This window comes from Aquarana catesbeiana, linkage group LG09, assembly GCF_042186555.1.
Source record: "Aquarana catesbeiana isolate 2022-GZ linkage group LG09, ASM4218655v1, whole genome shotgun sequence".
NCBI classification, from domain to species: Eukaryota; Metazoa; Chordata; class Amphibia; order Anura; family Ranidae; genus Aquarana; species Aquarana catesbeiana.
The window spans coordinates 222363392-222383901 of NC_133332.1; the positions used below are offsets into that span (position 1 = coordinate 222363392).

The 20510-nt window shown below is 42.7% G+C and overlaps 1 protein-coding gene across 3 annotated transcripts in view; it reads right to left on the reverse strand.

The window, feature by feature from the left end:
* PLXNA3 (plexin A3) overlaps positions 1-20510 on the reverse strand; it is a 233310-nt gene that overhangs the window by 42333 nt on the left and 170467 nt on the right. For 2 of the 3 annotated variants that reach the window (XM_073599797.1, XM_073599798.1), the window contains exons 11-17: positions 15117-15213; positions 14067-14257; positions 12977-13122; positions 6320-6440; positions 4799-4935; positions 4536-4706; positions 4252-4345 (exon numbers count right to left, since the gene is read on the reverse strand). In XM_073599797.1, coding sequence (XP_073455898.1) covers positions 4252-4345; positions 4536-4706; positions 4799-4935; positions 6320-6440; positions 12977-13122; positions 14067-14257; positions 15117-15213 — 957 coding nt within the window. Of the gene's footprint in view, positions 1-4251; positions 4346-4535; positions 4707-4798; positions 4936-6319; positions 6441-12957; positions 13123-14066; positions 14258-15116; positions 15214-20510 lie in introns of those variants that run through there. The other variant, XM_073599800.1, reaches the window with a different exon arrangement.

Consider the following 20510-nt stretch of genomic DNA (forward strand, 5'->3'; position numbering starts at 1 on the left):
ATTTCCTTCACATATAAACATCTCCCAATGGTCACTTCAGAATTAGGCATTCAGGCATGTAGTCATCATATATCCGAGAAAAGAAAATGAAGGACCCATAGTGAAGCCCGTAATGATAGATAAAAAAACTTTTATTATAGTAACTTACAGTTGAAGCTTAAAACAGCATGCATCAATGATAGGAACAAACGGATTAAGCAACTGATGACAGCACACGGCTGTGCGGTCCGGCTCAGGGACATGAAAAAGCCTTTTTCATGTCCCTGAGCCGGACCGCACAGCCGGCGCTCTTCCTCGTCACCTGTTCATGCTTATCTGGCATTTTTCAATTTTTTCTGTTCACTGAGAGATAGGTTAACCAATGAGGTGGCACTGAGTCATCTGTTGCCATCCTCTTTTTCTTCCTATCCTCTGTTTTTTCTGATTGGCCGTGTGCTGTCATCAGTTGCTAACCAGGTTTATCCTGTTAGCACCAGGGCACTCTGCACAAGACACACATCCTACCCAGCTGTTAGTGATGAGTTTGATTATATCCCCTCTGATCCACCCACTAACCATACCATATATATAGCGTGCGGTTGTAGCTGTAGCCATGCCTCTGAAGACATCTGTTACGATGAAACATGTCAGGCAGGTTGACATCCGTACGCTGATTGCTGCAGCCGTTTGTTCCTATCATTGATGCATGCTGTTTTAAGCTTCAACTGTAAGTTACTATAATAAAAGTTTTTTTATCTATCATTACGGGCTTCACTATGGGTCCTTCATTTTCTTTTCTCGGATATATGATGACTACATGCCTGAATGCCTAATTCTGAAGTGACCATTGGGAGATGTTTATATGTGAAGGAAATCCCACGGATGTTGTGGTCTGATGAGGGGTTCCAGTGGGCTGGATTTGCTGGATGCTATTGAGAATTTATCATCTATGCCTAATCCTTAACACCTTCTGGTAAGCAGACTACATTACCACGTGGTGACGAGTGAATCTTTCTACATCTGCACAATATATTTGGTGATTGGATTCCTCCCACTCTTCAATTTCATTTTTGAACTTTTCAGCGCCGCAATAATTTTTATGCATGTGACTTTTTGTTTGTTATCTACGAACTTTGCTGGCCGCTTGCTTTTTTCAGTTCAGCGCGAATTTTTACTTGTTTTATAACAACAAATGCAACCTTGAGAGCGCAAAGGGAAATATCCCCAATAGGTTCAATGGGTAGTCTTAAATGATGATAGAATCAAATTTAGATCCCAAGGAGTGTCATGTGGGAGAGCACAGGGGAAGCCACATGACAGACACCCTGTACAAAACTCCCAATCTAAAGAGTGAGAATGAGATCACAAGTGTTAGATCTGCCCCCTTGATGGAACAAGTCAAATTCTGAGCCAGGCTTGATTGCAGAAAGGACAGGATCTTTCGAGATGGTGGTTTCTCTACTAGCATCAAGCAAACTATGCCTTCTATGTGTGAGAATCAAAATAAAATAAAAGGTCTGCAGTCACCAGTGATACACCTCCATCCCTATATACATATACAAAAAAAGAGTCACCCTGGGACTTTAAATGAGGTGGTCACAGTTAGCCACTGAGTAACAAGAGTAATAGCAGTATAAATGTTTATTAAAATTAATGTACATACATGGATAATATAGCATATTCGCTCAGCCAATGGAGTTGCACATAATAAAGAGAACAAATAAAGTTGATACAAACGTTATACAATGCAATATATACAAATGCACGCATCAGAAAACCCGATGCGCATTTTGCGAGATCATTGCTCGCTCATCAAGGGTGGATGCGGATGAGATGTATCAATAAACGAAACCAGAGTTTCAATCACTGAACTCCCAAATAGACGGCAGCAGGCAGAGTATGGCACTGGAGCTAAGGGGGAGAAGACGGACACGGGTACCCCCAGGGGGGATGCCAGGCGGCAGACATGGCATAGGTGAAGGTGAATGGTCCTAATTGTCTCAGTATGTAGCTTAATAGATATGTGTGAGAATTAGCCTTGCGAGAAGTATACTTCCTCGTCCTTCACTATTGTAGGAATTACTTATTTGGAGATGCCCCTGTCCCATGAGACCTGGTCAATAGCCATGCTGTTAAAGCCAGCAAAAATGAAACCAGGTGGTAAACCAGACCAAAAGATCTGGAAGAACCCACGGAGCATCTGCCAGGAGTCTGATTAGGTCCGAGTACCACATCCACCTAAATAATATAGCACAGTGAGGATCAACAGAATGCCCTCCATCTTGATCCTGCACAGCAGACAAGGAAGGAGTATTAGGGGAGGAAAAGTGTAGATCAGGATGTACTGATTCCATGGAGACATCAATTATCCACTGCTTCCTCCAGAGGATCTCTGTACCCTGTCTGGTGTTTTTTCGAATTTGATGGCCAGCAGCTTCATATCCTGAAATATCTCCAGTTGTTGGTAACATTCACCAGGGTCCAGGCGATGCTGGCTGAAGAAATCTGCCTACCAACTGTCCAAACCTGGAATGTAAATAGTGGATAAGGCTGGAGTGTGAAGTTACCAGAAAGAATTCTTTCTACCTCTCTTGACATGGCAAGACTTCTGGTTCCTTCCTGGTGGTTGAGGTATGCCACTGCTGTGGTGTTGAATGACTGAATCCCGACCGGATGACCCCCTCGTTGGGAAGTCCAGCATTGCAGGGACAACCAAATCGGCACCTATGCTCCAGAATGTTAAAGCAAAGAGTTTCCATTATTGTCCAATTCACCTGCACCAATAGACTGGCACCCAACACAAGGATTTTCCAAGACACTGAAAAGGACTTCAACTCCAGAGCCGGATTCCTGAGCCAACAAGCCACGGACAACTTGGTCCTTGGTGTGTGGTAAAAATGTCTGTCCAGAGACTGAACCAACTTGTCTCACAAAAGACAGAATGTTAAGTGGTAGGGGTCTGGAGTGAACTGGGTAAACAGGATTGATTCAAAAGAGGCTACAATCAGTCTTAGAACTCTCATATAGACTGACTTGAGCTATCTAGGAGGAGACCCAGATACTTCAGCAAGAGTCAAATCCAGCTCCGATTTCTGAAGGTTTAGGATCCAATTGAAGACTGTTCTGGGACAGAGCAGGTCTGAGTAGAACACCTGAAACTGTTCCTCTGCAGGTACTGGAGCTATAACCCCTTGGTCCAGAAAACCGCCAGGGTGACGTGGAAATCTGCTAATCTGTGTGATGACACCGGCAGGTTGAATAGTTACATAGTAGGTGAGGTTGAAAAAAGACACAAGTACATCAAGTCCAACCTATGTGTGTGATTATGTGTCAGTATTACATTGTATATCCCTGTATGAAGCGGATGTTCAGGTGCTTATCTAATAGTTTTTGAAACTATCAATGCTCCCCGCTGAAACCAGCTTGTATCCCCTAGAAACCACCTTCCTTACCCAAGCATCCAATATGCTGGCTGACAAAATGTCCACACAGGCGGACATTCTCCGGGAGAAAAAGCAGTGGCCTGCAATTCTTCAGGTGTGACATTATCTGTTACTGACTTGAAACTCACCAGTTTCAAGTCACCAGAGGCTCAAAGACTGGGAAAGCCTTGGGTAGATCAGATAAGGATTTTGCCATAGTAGGCATGGAAGCACACTTATAGCCTCTGTGGTCAAAGTAAGTAATTAAGATTGAAATTTGGCCCATAATAATCTTGTATGACTGCAAGATTTGGAACAATCATCCTGAGATAGTGCCAGGATACGCTAAGGATGGAGCTAAGGAAGACTCAGAAGGTTACATAGACTCAGAGGACAAAATTCCTGGTTGTCAATGTCAATCCCTTCACTGCAGGAATAATCTGAGTCATACTAGGAGTGGGGAGTTTATACTGAGCTGGTCACTGTTTTTTCATTTGCCAGTGTCCAGTAGTATAATCCAACAGTCTCCGTATTTCTATGTCCTTCAAAGAGTTGCTAAAAAAAATGTGGTATTTGCCTGGCTGTACAGTGTAGCCAAAATAAGTGAATAAAGATTCTGGCGGATTGCCTACAGTCCTGCTTTAGCTATTCGTACAGGACACAAACCCTATCAAAAGTCTTTACAGGCCAAACACAACACACATACTTTTACTATTTGCAAGGTTCCCATTATCACTGCCCCACAGTGCAGTGTAAAATCTGTCAGAGAAACCAGTCTACCAGATGCAATCTAATAACTGAAATATCACTGAGTGAATTAACCATGAAGACGGAATCCTCTACCACCTACATTTATGATCTCTATGCCAGCATACTTGGACCGAATCCGTGGATCCTGAATGGTCATTAGGTGGGTCCCGGTCACCATAACTGCTGTGCTGCCACTGTTCAGAAAGAAATGTAAACATCAAACAAAAGGTAATTACACCTACAAGCAAAGCATATAAAAGTATCAATTACTGAATAAGAAATGAGAAACTTGAGACTGCTCTGGAGCACAGACAGGATGTGTTGAAAAGCAATGACCAAGTAGAAGTTGCCCATCTGAAAGTGACCACTCCTGAACCCACTCACTTGAAAATACTCCAAGCTGGCTCCAGTCGAGAGATAGTGGGGTCTTCAGTGTAAGTAAAAATTACATCTTGGTTCCACACACTTGCCCGATCGATTCGCAGAGTGATAGTGGCTGTGCTGGGGCCCTGTGATGAGGCTGGTGAGATGCATACAATTTCACGCATGTTTCTCCTGTTGTGTAACAAAAATGAATTGTGATATATGATAGCATAAAAGATAACAAGAGGGATTACAGCTGTTGAAAAGAAAGAACCAAAACTTACTTGACAAAGCGGCATTCTGAGTCTCTGATCAGTACGGACACAGCACTACCAGCATCCAGGTTTTTGCCACTAATGGTAAGTCGAGTGCCACCTGACGCTGGGCCTTGCTTGGGGCTCACTTCATGAAAAGTAGGAGTCTACAGGTGGAGAATAAAAGAAATCACCAAGGGCTTGGAAACTTTACTTATAAGTAATTGTTCTTGGACCCTTCCCCTCCCCAAGTGTCAGCATATCAGTATTTTGAGATACCGGAGTGTCAGTGTTGCAGCATTTGAAGACACGAATGAGCTGATTTACTAAAACTGGAGAGTGCAAAATCTGGTGTAGCTGTGCATGGTCACCAATCAGCTTCTTCAGCTTGTTAAATTAAGCGATGACAAAAAAAAAAAAAAAAAAAAACAGGAAGCAGATTGGTTTTCTATGCAGAGCCGCACCAGATTTTGCACGCTCCAATTTTAGTAAATCAACCCTTAAGTGTCAGTATATGGAGATCACAAATTTCAGCACGCTGAACTCCCAAATGTTAGCATTTGGAGGTCCCAAGTGTGAGTATATTGAGATCTCTCATTTCAGTGCATCAGTACAGGGAGGAACCAGTTGTCTGCTTATTTAGATTCCAAGTTTTAGTATTTGGAGCTTCCAAGTGCCAGTGGGGTTTATTTACTAAAGCTGGAGTGTGCAAAATCAGTCTCACTTCTGCATAGAAACCAATCGGCTTCCAGGTTTTATTGCCAAAGCATTATTGATCAAGCTGAGGTTAGAAGTTGATTGGTTTCTATGCAGAAGTTAGATGGATTTTGCACTCTTCAGCTTTAGTAAATAAACCTGTGTGTATATGGAGATCCTGAGTGTTAGCATTTAAAGGTCTTAAACATCAGTATTTGGAGACATTAGGTGTCAATGTATCATTGCACTGGATCCTGTAAGTATCACTGCATGCTGGGTACCAACACGAACACTCTGAATTCTTGTATGAGAAGCTGCAAGTTAAAAATGTCACTGCTGTCTAAACTAAAATGTCACTACTGTCTTGTAACTTTTCAAAGACAAAATCTGTTTTTCTATTCTTTTAACAACAACTCTGTCAAACGAACATATGTTCAATATAAAAAGGCCATCAGCAATTGGTGGCAAAGTATTTTTACACATTTTCTGACAGCTGGGGAAAATGTCCATTCAGACAGCCCTAAACTGCCATAGATGTCCTAATAGGAAAAGGTAGTGGTTACAATGTATGTGCAATCAAATGTGTATGAAAAATTATGTTCTTATTGTCACATTGTTCCCGTTCCATCTCTGGTGAAGTGATGAAGGACACAGATTACTGGATTGCCACGGTCAACAAGAATAGTTTGATTTCCAGTCAATGCCCATTTAAAAAGCTATTTTTTTTACATCTTGGAAGACACATTAAGCACACGTGTTGCACAAAACAAGCCACTGCAAAATTCAAGGGATATACTCTATAGAGTCTATGCATTGATTCAGCTACATCTTTACATGCTTTTAGAATAATCTTACCACAAAAGTGTAAAGCTGATCAGACTGCGTTCTATACTCTGCGCTACAGTCTCCAATACAAAGCTCCACCACACCAGGGGCAGGGTTAGGAACCAGTGATTCCTCCATTGCACACACAATCCTGTGGAGGGAGAATAATACAGTTAAGAAAATCCATACATGAATACACTGAACAAAACTGGATTAATGCAACTCTAAAAGATTTTTTTAGTTTTTTGGAAGATACTAGAAAGTTAAAAGGATAAACTACAGTATTCTGTGAATGGGAGACTACAACTACCGACAGCCTTTGCTGTGGTCGGGTTGTAGTTCTCAATGAACTACCATGGTGCTTTTGAGTGCTCTGGTAGTTCATTGAACTTTCCTGTATGTGTGTAACTGAATGCCCGTACAAGGTATGAGCACACAGCTTACACAGACTCTAAAAGAGCCCTGCATAGCACCCACAATCTGCTGATTGTTGGTGCAATGCTTTGCAGGCTCCCAATATATAATAATAAAAAAAAAAGCACATTTTTTTTAACCTGCAAAAAGATGTGCATTTATATATATATATTTTTTTAAAAAGGTGAACCTATCCTTTAAGCAGATTATTCATTGGGATTACATGCTACCTGGTTGTCTTTGTTTTCCAAACCGTGGAAATCTTTTTTTTTTTTTTTTTTATTGAAACAGGCAAACATTAGATCTTTATTCAAACAAGGCCTACAGATAAAGGTTGGTCTACTTGGACAAATGACACATAATGTAGTATCCTTATAATCTAACAAAAAAAAAAAAACTGTTTTGTCACATGGCAAAAGGTTTACGTGCACCCTTATATTTACCACCACTTCAAATCCATAAATTAAGGATTTCAGGTTAGGAAAGATCAATGTGTCCTGGGGGCAGGATACAAGAGAGACCAAATTACATTAAGGGTGTGGAATGAACTAAATTCAAGACTGGAGGCAGAATCCCCCAGTAAGAAACCAAAAAAGGGCAATCCAGTGTTAATACTATAGGATAGGAAAATAGCATTATGGAGAATAGAGCAGGAAAATAGACACTCAAAGGCGGACATGAAGTATATTGGGGAGATCTTGCTGATAGACTTTCAAAAGAGCCAAGAAACCAGATGATTATTCAGCCCACCAGACTCCGCTTACAGCTAAAAGATCACATTTGGGTGGACATATGATTGAAAGTAGAACTATTAAAATTTGCAGTTCACACCAGATAATATGATGAATGCCAGCATTGCTAAATGTAAAAATGCCTCTGAAGCTGAAACTTAAAAAAAGGAGCATGTGACCTCAGCTACCAGCAGTGTTAAGCAGGCCATAAATAATGCAGTTTTCTTTCCTTCCACCACAAGTGGAATTGCTTGATTCCACCATCAACACATTCAGTGTTGATGGGGGAATCCCTCCTGCAGCACTATTCAGCGGGAAGCCTTCCCTGCAAGCAGAACAGAGTGATCACTGCTGGCAGTAATCACATGAAAAAAAATCCACCAGGCTACCCATAGATGGACAGGATCTTGGCCTGTCCCCGCTGAACTGGCTGAGATTTGATCCATCTATGGCCAGCTTTAGATATGCAGGGTACACACATACCAGCGCCAGCACTGATCGGATGCTGATTTTCCAGCACGTCCCTTCCAAAAAAGCAGATTGTTAGACCAGCTTCTGTCAGAAAGACAGCTGTACACATCTCATGTCAGCTGGTTCCTGCTGAACCAACTGATATCGGCTGATGATCGGCCCATGTGTAGCCAGCCTTAGGGGGTCTTTTTTTATCAAAGACTGCAGGGAGTCTATTGTTTGCAATAAGACCTGTATAGTAGGCTTAGGTAGTAAGAATCAGCAAAACGCAGCCTCTTTTCAGGACTAGGAAGTACAGGATGTAAATATAATAAGCTAATATGGCTACCCTCATGTAGCTATATCATTACAAACTATTCAGAAACTTTTTTTTAAGCACATAAATACAAGATACAAAGAGGGCTGCTGATCCGGATGTAAAGAGTGCACTTGGGTGACTCTGTTGTATCCACCTAGGTGTTTTGGTTGGTTTATCCATCCAGGATCAGAAAAAAACAAGAAGTCAGTCTGGGAGAACTAACCCTTTAACGAATAATGCAAACATTATTTTTGCCTACAGATAAAAGGTTAGTTCACCTTTATAGAAAAACTGTAAAAGCGAACACCCGACACTCTATTCACCCTCCCCCCAGTCCCCAGTATACTTATGTCTGAGATTACTGAATTCTCAGCAACCCCGCAGCCAGTCCAGCAGTCCGGGGATTTAAAGTCACTGCGATAGGACCGATTCACTGTGATGGCGCTGGCCAATCAGAATTAATTTGGTTTGTCCCAGAAGCACTGCATGGAGAAGAGCAGGAATTTCAAATCCTTGGACTGCTGGACCGACTGTGGGTGCGGAAAGCTCTGAAACCCTGGAGGTAAGTAGAGGGGACTTTTTTTTCTAGAAAGGCGAACTAACGCTTTAAAAACATCTGAGTACACATCTTAAAAAGAAAAATATTATAAATTGAATTTCAATAATATGTAATGAGTATCACTATTTTAAAAGGATGATAAGAGGTATGCAAGTGTGTAATTAAGTTATTTAGGTGGGTGTTTTTAAGTTCAACAAGTTTAAATTTGAATCGTTGATGACAGACTTGTGGCACACAGGCCTTGGCTGTGGGGAGAGCTTCACAATAAGTAATGTGGGGGAGTCACAGCAGGTGTGTGCACGGGCCCTGGATGGCGATTTAATTAGGAAAGCAATGAGGAAATGCACCATCCATCATCCTGTAACTATTTATCTACTTGCAATTTGTGCAGCAACTTCCTGGCGCAGCTGAGGGTGGAGAGAGTGGCTGTTTGATTCATGGCGAGACCATTACGTCTTAATTGCTTCTTACTGAGCGTGGGAGAACGAGATTCCTTATAACGTTCATTAAGCACCAGGCTCGCTTCCTCTGGCTGAACAAATGAATTAGACGGACCTTAGAGCCCAATCTGCAGGTGATGGTGGTCGGTGGGTGATAAAGGGGGTTGCTGACAGTATTCATAGTGAAGGTCAATAAAAGAGGAGACATCCTAAATATTAGGATTCATCCTAAAGTGGACATTCCATTACAATTCACACTTCACATAAGCAACAAAGCACACATCAGCGTTACCAAATCACAAATTGATTTTGAATATATACCCATACATACATATATATAAAAAGACAACACTTTCTTGTAAAAACGATTTCTCCAGGAACTGTAATCTGGCTGAAACACGGCATAACAGCTATGGGATGTAAACGCTTTCAACATCAATCCCCTTTAAACAGTCTCACGTGAAAAAGAAAAATCGAATTCTCTACAAAAACTTTTTAACTGAAGCATTTCTATTCCACTTTGGGACCAAAAAAAAAATATCTGTTTTTGATTTTATCAAAATCCACAAATTTTTTTAGATAGCGATTGTAAAGGCATCATTTTTTCCTAAAATAAACATTACTTACCTGCTCTGCACAATGGTACAGCACCGAGCAGTCCCTTACCCTCTTCTGGGGTTCGCCCGCTGGCACTGTCCACGCCTCCTCTCCTATGAGTGCTCTCATAGCAAGTTGTGTAATATGGATGGCACTTGTGCGGGCACGCTATTCACCTGGGCTGTGTCCATAGACACACACAGTATGATTCATACCTGCCCCCTCCTCTCAGGGTTTGATCGACAGCTGCAGGAGTCAATGGCTGCCTCTGTTCTGTGTGAAGAGGGAGAGAGAGCAGTGCTGCTGCCAACAAGCACAGCGCTGAGATCAAAAGAGCAGCCAGTAAGTATTTAATGGGGGGTGGGGCTAAGGGGAGCTGATCATTAAATTTTTTTAACCTTAAAGTGGATGTAAACCCACTCCCATCTTTTTTAAAGTACTGCCATAGGGGTTATCTATAAGGATATACATGCCTCCTGCATGTATCCTTACCTTTCAAATGTCTCCCCTTTAGCTGTTTGGAGCCCCCAAAAACGCCGGATTCAGTGGGTGGGTCCGTTGTATGGCGCTCGGTGGGCGGAGTCATGACATCACCAGACTCCCCGCCCACCTCTACACTCGTGCCTGGCCGGAGTGAAAAGTGCGCGCACAGGAGAAGAGGAGCGCGCTCATGGCTGCTGTCACTTCATGTGTCACTGTCCAGTGACAGTCGAGGATGATCGGTGCGGCGGGGACAGCTGTGAGCACGGATCCCCCCGAATGGCTTTTCCGCTGAAAGCCATGGGAGGCAGAGGAGGAGAAGCAGCTGATCAAACGCCATGCAGGGAGATCGGTGCTCACGGCTGTCCCTCTGCTGCACCGATCACCCCCGACTGTTCCTTGTGTTCTCCTCCTCCACCACCACTTCCCCTTCTTCTCTGGCCCCCTCCTGTCCTCATCCGCCCGCTGTTTCTTCCTCCTCCACCCCCCTCATCCCCCGCAGCTGACTTCCCTCTATTCCTGCGGGCTCTGTCAGGATGGAGAGTGGAGGAAAGGACGGAAACGCTATACATGTCATTTACAGGGGGGGGGGGGGGGGGGTGTAGTACTGCTGGACACAGCTATAATATGTGTGTGTGTGTGTGTGTGTGTGTGTATATATATGTAATATAGCTGTGTCCAGCAGCAAACCCCCCCATCAGACCAGTGGAGTGTCTGCAGCCAGGGGGGGGGGGGGTGTAGTACTGCTGGACACAGCTATAATATGTGTGTGTGTGTGTGTGTGTGTGTGTGTGTGTGTATATGTAATATAGCTGTGTCCAGCAGCAAACCCCCCCATCAGACCAGTGGAGTGTCTGCAGCCAGGGCTGAGATGTAAATCACCTGTCACTCACCTCACAGCAAGGGGAAGTATTTGACAAAGTTTTTCTCAGTTTGTCAAGAATTCTCTCACTGAACAATAAAAGAGGATTGCTCAGAGATGGATTAACTGTGTGGCAAGACTGGGCTCAAATGATAGGAAATCCTTTACTCTACAATATGACATAAAAAAAAAAAAATTTCGGGTTTACATCCACTTTAATGCAGAGAATGCATTAAGGTAGTAAAAAAAAAACCTTATGCCTTCAGAACCACTTTAAAATACCTGCCAGTTTTTTTTTTTTTTTTTGTCATCATTGTCACAGACAGTCTTCAATGGTCTAGTAGTATAAGTTCGCTCTTTAAAGCGGATCTTCGCCCACACCCCCCCCCCCCCTCTTATTTTGTCCCCTACTTAGTCAGTGATCCACCCAGAGGATCCAGTGTTGTCCCGCTGAGATCCTCTTGTGTTCGGCCACCTCTCGATCCCACGCTGTCATGATCATCAAAGGGCCCGCTGGTTCTTCCTGGTTCAGCCGGCATGCTTCTTGATGCGGCACTAGGCACACCCCCCTCCTCCTTTCTGAATGAAGCATTATACTGCCTGGGATATATGGCGCGCATATCCCAGGTCGCACTTTATTTTTTATGGAAAAAGTAAACAAAAAAAAACAAGGAAGCCCTATTTTGGTAGTGGAGGAGAGGAGGGGGAGGATAGCTAGAGAAGTCTTTCCTAAGGGTGAAGATATCGCTTTAAGCTAATAAAAGGGCCATAAGGTAACCTACTTTAGCACAGTCCGTTAACTATGACTAATTTACTACCTAAATCTATTTTTCTTTAAAGCGGGGGTCCACCTACCTATCGTTTTTTTTTTTTTAGTTCATTCACAAACTTTTCTTCTCAGCATTACATACTCACATATTGTGTGTAATATGTCCGCCTGTGTCAGATTTCGATGGAAAGAATAACTTATATTATTCACTGCAGGCGGTTTCCATCTTCATTGTGGGCATTTGAAGCCCACAAGCATTTATTTCCTGGATGCGGTGAATGCTGTGCTCCCAGCATTCACCACTCGTTCCCGCACATGCTCAGTGGCATCCTGGGAAGCCTGAGACTAGCTCCCAGGAGACTGTGCGGAGTCTGGGAGAGGCTAGAAACACACCTACTCCCACGGGAGGAAACCAGGAAGTGCAAAGAAGAATAGAAAAATAAAATGTAATTACGACAATTTAAATTTTTTTAAACAGCATGTCAGCATCTAGGCAAGGAAGAGAATACATACAGATATTGTTCAAAATTTGGGTGGAACCCCGCTTTAAGGACTTATAGGGCTTTTTTTTGCACACTATTTAAAATGTCCTGTCCATCTTTTCTTTTATAATCTCAAAAAATGGGCAAAACTCAAAAATAAATTTTACATATAAAATGTAATTTTTTTAAAAACAATTTTACACACACTAATTTGCACTGTGACATTTGTATCTTGCCAACGTCAGCTCTCACTGTGCTTTTCTTTGTGTGAGGCATAGTGATAGCTGGAGCCAGCAGGTTTGCTTGTAACAAACTTAATGTAATCACATGACTTTGTCAATGGATGCATCATCTGGTTCCTCAGCTTTAGTTAAGACCAGCAGCCTCAGAACACCAACTAACATTTTGTCAGAATTGGGCACCGTGCCTGAAAACGTAAATCTACAGATTGTGGTTGGGAACACGTCAAACCTATTCATGCGGCCAAAACTCATCCCATAGATCCTATTATGCAAAAAAAAAACAAAAAAAAAAACGGTCCAATTTCAAAGCTGTAACTCTATTGTCCCACAGACAAATCTCACCTCTCGGCGCTGATGTACTGTGAAGCTACCGATGAGCACTGTACCCCAGCCACCTGTACCCACACTTCTCTGAAGAAGAGACCCAAGTTAGCACCAGTGATGGTGACTTTGGTTCCACCCTCTCTCGGGCCAGTAAGAGGATGAATCTATAGAAGAAAAATGAAAATGGCACAATGATTAACACAAGGCAAAAGGGCCACAGAAAAAAATCCAAAAAGAATATTTAGGCAATTGTGCTCAATTGTCGGTGATGGTACATAAATGTTTTTGTTTTTCTAAAACATGATACTTCCATGCAGTGAAGCATAAACTCTGCAAACAGTGCTTGTTACCTCCTACCCCAGGGTTCTCCAAACTTTCTACACAAAGGGCCAGTCTACGGGTCCTTCAGACTTCAGGGGGGTGAACTGTGGCCAATTGGGGCAAGAAAATGTCCTATATTCAGTGGGAGTAAACAATGCCTCAGGTTTGGTGGTCAGTAGGAGTAAATTATACTGTGGTCAGTAGGAGGGGGAATAGTGCCCCATCATTGGTATTATAGGGAGCTATAATGCCCTATCATTGATATCAGTGGGAAGAATCATGCCCCATCATTGATATCAGTGGGAGGAATCGTTCATCATTGGTATCATTGAGCGAAATAGTGCCTCGCACTGGTGGGAAGAATGGTGCCCCAATGGCCAGATAAAAGTCAGCAAAGGGCCACATCTTGCCCCTGGGTCGCAGTTTGTAGACCACTGTCTTATACCAATATACCTGTACAGGCTTTTTCATCATGTCCAAAGGGAAGGGGTTTGTAGACACACTAAATGCAAGTTTATATTTAGGGTCAGTTGCTGAAAGACAACATGGCTGCAAGTACGCTTTTCCTATTATGCACAACAAACACTGTACAGGTAAAGTAGACTCTGAAGACTCTGTAAAATAAATTAGAAGAGGACTGAAGCTGTTAAATTCTGATTGCTGGACTTGAAAAAGAAGTGTCCTCAGACCATAAAGAGCAGAAGACCAGAGGAAAGTGATATTTCCACACCAATTTCACCATAACCCCCCCACTTTAGCGTACTGGTGATAAAGGGAGATGACTTACCTCATAGATCTGGGGGCCAGTACACCGTGTGTTCCGTTTACTGAGATGCATCCAGCTGGTTTTTGGATTTGGGCAATACTGCCTTAGGAGGCATTTTCCTTCAGACACACACCAGCCGCACTCAAAGCGAGGATCCGCCTTCAGACAGAGGCCACAGCTATCGCGTTGTGCTGGGCATTTATATAGCAGAGCTGGAGGAAAAGGAACAAAGATGTGTGCAGTGAAGGAACCAAGTGACACAAGCGAAGGGGCTTATTTTCCAAAACATTAGAAGAAAAAAAAAAAAAAAAAAAAGACAGTTGTTGCTGTCTGTAGCGACCAATGACATTCTTCTTCCATTCACCCAGTGCAGTATTGCAGAATGAAACAGAATTTGGTTACTTTCTATGGTCGTCATATACTGTTCTTCACTCAAAAAACTTTCAAAAATCAGGCTCACCAAGGCGTTTTTTTTAAAATTTGAGAAGGGGAGTACTATCACTCAAAATTGGCTTTCATCGACTTCACAATGTCATGTAGCAGAGAGGGAATAATTAACTTATAAACATAGGGGCTGTCCCAAAAAATTTAGTAGAGACTGGGGCCCCTGGCTGTCCTCTGTGGAGTCCACTTTTGTTTCTATGGTTCATCAGCCTGTTTGAGAGGTGGTGCAGTTTCCTTGTTGGGATAAATACTTCTATTTCTTGACAATTGCAGGAGATCTGTTGAGTGTATATGGTTCTTTATTTATATTGAAAAGTAGAATTTAAACCTTTTTTTCTTCTTTTCTTTATGTTGTTATGGAGTAATATGGTTTATGTGTCTTTTAATAAGGCTCTATAAACGCTTTGTTTTTCCTTTGTTGGAAATGTTTAATGTCTGTTCATTTCAAGAAAATAACCTTTGATAAAAATTACCCGATTTAAAAAAATAAGAAAAATAAAATTGGCTTTCATTTTTAGATCTTTAGTTGAAATCAAAAGATAAAACATGAGCAACACATCAATTCCCCCCACATTTTATAAAGTGGCCACAGTAATTTTAAAAAGAGGAAAAGTGTCCCTTGTTTACCTTGGAAGGATGCAGGTTTATCGATGTAAAAATGTCCATCCCAGACGATAGAGAAGTCCACCTTCATGTCGCCGGAGTCATTACCCTCATATGTGTACTACAAGAGAATGGTCATAACTCATGTCAGAGAAAGTAAGAGACTATTTCTATTGTTTAGCAGAATAAGTGTGTGCCTTCACTTAGCAAAACAAAAGGATCTGAAGGTAAATGGCTTTTTCTAGCTAAGATATGGAAGACAGCCTCAGACTGGTTGCTATGAACATCAGGGACATCATGGTCATCCTACTCTCACACTAGCATTTTTTTTTTTTTTTTATATCAGCCCCATCAGGACAAATCTGAAAAAAAAAAAAAAAAACCACTGACCCAGCGTGTTAATAAGGCAATATCCCATAGCAAATAATTAACTTTCACCTTTCTTCTACCTGCACTAGGAACATGGCGATTTGGGCAAGAGCTACTTTCTAAAATGTGAGCTGTGACAAAATAGGATTTTTGTACTCACTGTAAAATTCCAGGAAGTCTTTCACCTTCAGGTTATACTGCCGTCCCACAGGAGGATTGGACACTGATTAACAGCCCAGGATAACTCCTCCTACTACCAACATGTACAAACCTAAGAGAGGATGGATATCTTCTGTTCAGCTCTGCAGTGTGTGTGGAAGACTTAACCCATTTTTGCTATCATTTTTCCTCTTATGCCTCAAGATATTTCTTCAAAAGGACCACATCCAGGATCTCTCACATGGAACTTGTCCAGGTATAGGGTCCACCTCCATCTAGGGACCAACCCCTCGCCCTGGATTCAGGGGCTGTTGGCTGAGAAGTATGCCTGCCAACTGTTTCTGCCTGTTATGTACTTGACGGACAAGGCAAGAACATGAATTTCTGCCCAGAGTAGGATCTGATCTACCTCTCTTGCTACAGAAAGACTTTTTTTCCTCCCTGATGATTGATGTATGCACCACTGTGACATTGTTCAACTGAATCTAATAGGACAATCTTCCAGCAGGATGGTCCAACACTGCAGAGCCAGCAAAATCTTTTGAAGTTACAGGATGTTGATTGGGAAACAACCAGACAACACTAAAGTCCCCTGCACCATCAGGGTTCCAAGGACTCCTAAGAGGCTGACGGGAATGGCTACAAACTGTGTAGGAGTTCCATAGTAAAGCAGGGAAAATGCACCAAAAAAAATGTGGACCTATAGATACGTATTCTTGATGTCCAAAGAAGCCAGAAAGGATTCCCTGCTGAAGAGAAGTGATGACAGACCTGGGGTTTTCCATGTGAAAATCCTGGGCTCAAATGAAGACATATAAAAATTTGAGATCCAAGATGGGGTGTATGCCCCTTTTGGGTTTGGGAACAGTGAACGGGCTGGATTAAAATTCTTGAAATTGTTCTGCCACAGAAACTGGGACAATGTCACCTTAAAGTACAAGTTCACCTTTGGGAACATGTTAAAGTCATTTTTAGGGTGGAACATGTAACATGTTCCCGCTCCTGTAGCCTCTCCCCGATCCTTCTAATTGTGACAGCAAGCCGGGGATCTTCTCCCCGCACCTGCTGTCACAATTTGAAAAGAACAAGGCCATGCAGAGCTCTGCCCTCACGGCCGCGTTATTCGTTCACAGAGTTCTATGAATGAATGAACTACAATTATCGACAGCCTTTGCAGTTGCAGGCTTGTCGTTTTCAGTGAACTACCAAAGTGCTGCTGAGTGCTCCATTAGTAGATTGATTCTTCCTGTCATTCAGTAACTTCCTGCCCTGAGGCACGGGCAGACAGTCTGCAGGAGCCTGAGATTGCACCCGCAATCTGCTGACAAGAAGGGACACACCTTTATGCTGGAAATGGCTTTTCTGAGGATTTGACAGATTTTGAACCCCAGAGTGAGAGACAAGCATGAGGTATCTCAATTTACAGGGTACAAGAATAAAGAAACAAAAGTTTCAAACAGAAACTTAACAGAGAAAGAGGGAGAGAATTTTACAGTCTTTTCCTTGGGCTTTTTCTGTGAGGAGGATGAGCACTCTTGCCAAACAGATGCTGTTCCTCAAAAGCCCTGTGGATCAAGCACTTCTTGGACATTGTTTAACATGCTGGAATGCAGAACCTAAGTGTCCTATGCATGTGTACTAACAGGAGACCCATGCAAAAGTTAAGGCACTGTCACAATTAGAGTTTAAAGCTACAGCCATTTGTACCATGTGTTTTATAATCACAGTATCAACTACAGCAGATCTCTTAAGGGATTTGGACCTGTCAATAATGGTTTGGCACAAGTCATCCACAGTCAAGATGTAGCAAGGTGCAGGGCCCACCAACAGGAATAGAGTTTTGGAGAGGGCTTCAAACCACTTATCTGTTGGCTCTTTAAAGACAGATGCATCCTCCATTGGGATGGTGATTGCAGCAGGGTACTGCTGGATCCACAGTGGGAGACCATTTTTTTTACAAAATACTTTCCAAATGGGTACAAGGCTAATAAATGCTTGGGAGGAACAAACAGGTGTCAGAATATTACCAATCTCTGTAGGGAAAGAGGTGAAACACTGGGTGCAATGAGAAAATCTTTGTGGCCCTAGGGTCTCTAAAGGACAAGACTGGCAACCACATTGGTAGAAGCATCAGGGTGGTGTGCACCCATCAATAAATGTCTCACTGGCTGAAGCTGCAGTTAAATCCAATACAAAATCTGTGGTAGAAGACTGGGGAACACGTTTGGGATCAGTCAGCAAATAACTTAAAGGAAAAGTACAGCCAAAGCTTGTTTGGCTGTACTTCTCCTGTGGATCACAGGAGTGCAGTTTGTTCCCGTTACCAGTTTTCAGCAGACAGCAGGCTGAAGCCCACATGCCAGCAAGCCGCTGAGAGCCTGACCTGGCCACTCCCGCCCACTCCATAGCACTCCAGTGAGCACAGGGGGGCAGAGCAGAGAGTTGCTGACTGGCAATTAGCAGCTCTCTGCTCAGGGAGCTGTGAGAACCAAGCAATCGGCGGTGCCCGGTTCTCAGTGTTCGAGCCAGCGGGGACCGACGCTCCATCCACCTAGGTAAGTATGAATCTGAAAAAAAAAAAAAAAATCCCATATGTCTTTTTTAATGATTTGGGCATAAGACCACACAGCAGAGCTGAAGAGAAGATGTGCATTTTCCTAGGAAACTAGCAAAAAGCTGATGCTAGCAGAAGGGAATTATCCTGGGCTCTGGGCTGGCCTACAGTATTTTTGTTCACCAGTGACCAATCCTTCTGTGGGCAACAGTACAACCTTTAGGGGAGAAACTTTGGGGGAGATTTATTATAACTGGTGCGCACAGAATCTGATGCAGCGGTGTATAGTAACCAATCAGCTTCTAACTTCAGCTTTTTCAATTAAGCTTTGGCAATAAAACCTAGAAGCTGACTGGTTATGCACAGCTGCAACACATTCTGTGTGCACCAGTTTTAGTAACTCTCACCCTTTGTGTCCCTTAATTAACAAGGAAGTGAAAAAAAAAAATCGCTTTCTCCTTTAGATTCACCAAAAATGGCTTAGTGCAAATCACACCAAAATTGTAAAGTACACACCAATCCTCATGCTAGCAACAGAACATTTATGAAGAAATACTAACAAATTCTAAATATCACAAGCAGCTGTACATAAAGCCCCATACACACGGGCAGAATGTCGAGAGACATTTGCCGGTACAAAAAATACCAGCTGATATTCTGCCTGTGTGAAAGTCGGTATGTCCAACAGAAGCCGGCCGTTCGGCAGGCTTTTTCAGACGTGCATGCTGGAAAACCAGCAGCCGACCGACTCCCGATCAGCGCTCTCAGCCAATGGCAGAGAGCGCTGACCAAAGTGTTCTGGCAGGGGGGCTGTCCCCATTGCAGAATACAACAGCTCAGCGGGGGAGATCGCTGGACTAACCTCACATTGTTAGTACAGAGGCTCCCGGCCGGAGCTGTTAGTTTGTATCAGGCTTTACACTGGTAAAGTTTACATAAAGTAATGACCAAAGAAGCTCCAGTGCGAAGTGTATATAATGCAACATAAAAATTGTTTAACTGTACATATCATAAACTATAAGATAAACAACAGCGCAAAAAACCCTGTACACTTCACCCAAAACTGAATTAGTTCGCAAAATATGTATTATTTCACCATAAATAGAATCAAACTAAATAACTGTCCAAAATAATAATAAAAAATACTTCTATCATTTGTTTTCCGTATGTGAGAGGAAGCAAGGAGTCTATAGTAGGGTATGTATAGGAATTGCTCTATGTCATCACCAGCAGGGTTCTCAGATTATCAGAATACCAAACTAAGGGCTTAGGGTGGATTAGGGTACTGTAGTATTCCTTGGATGCAATTGTGAGGCGCTGAGTAGGTAGTTAATTTTCCATTTTGAGGGTAGCGTATCTAATCAATGGAAAATAAAATTATACAAACACTGTTAAATTCTGTTAAACTGAATAACATATAGTAAACACCCAGAAATGATGAATATCTGCAAAAAAAAATGTTGCAGGGAGCCTCCAGCCTTTCCATCATTACGGAAAATTTCTGCAAGTGAACATTTGTTACTGAGGACCGCCCCCTGGTGCTTTCACCGCACATGCGCCGCAAACCTGTCGTCCAGGATTAACCGTCACGGATGTTTTAGATGTTTGCAAGCAGTAAGAAGAAAAAGGTAGAGCTCCTGGCTGGCTGTAAATGTCATCAGGGAGAGTTTATATTTGTATAGGACAAGGAGCAGGCTGAAAATACATGACAGACAGACACAGCTATCTGTACCACCTCTATACGCTGTGTACATAACCTATACAGTGTGAAGGTGGAGGGGTCACACTAGTAGCAGGGGCTCAGCATAACAAAGAAGGGAGGATGGGAATAGCTCATTTAGATGGTCCTCTGTTGCTATAGTAACAGAACAGATCTGTCCCCTAGCAACTGCCAGCATCTCCATCCTCGTTCAGAATCCAGCCACACCCATCTGCCATCGGCTGGGGAGAGCAAGCTTTAACCTCTTCCTGCCGATTGAGTGTCCTGCAGCCCCTGCTGATGTAACAAGTCATGTAGAAGATTAGAGACAGAAGTGCTTGGAAGGGGAAAGGATTATGAGGGGCTATAAGGCTCATATTCGGCATATTTTTTAGCTGACTTCTCAGTCGGCAGCTGTCTTATGTGATCAGTGACTGTTCCATCACTCTGCCACACTAAGAGCTTTGCAGGGAGCTGGCTGCTCTAGAATGAGGTCTAAGAACATGTCAAGTATTATTTAAAAATTGATATTCAGTCACTACAAACCCATAACAATGGCTTCTGAGAAAGAGATCCAGCTATATTTTTAATATTATGGGATCTCAAATGCCCATCCCTTACTAGAGGGCATGCATCA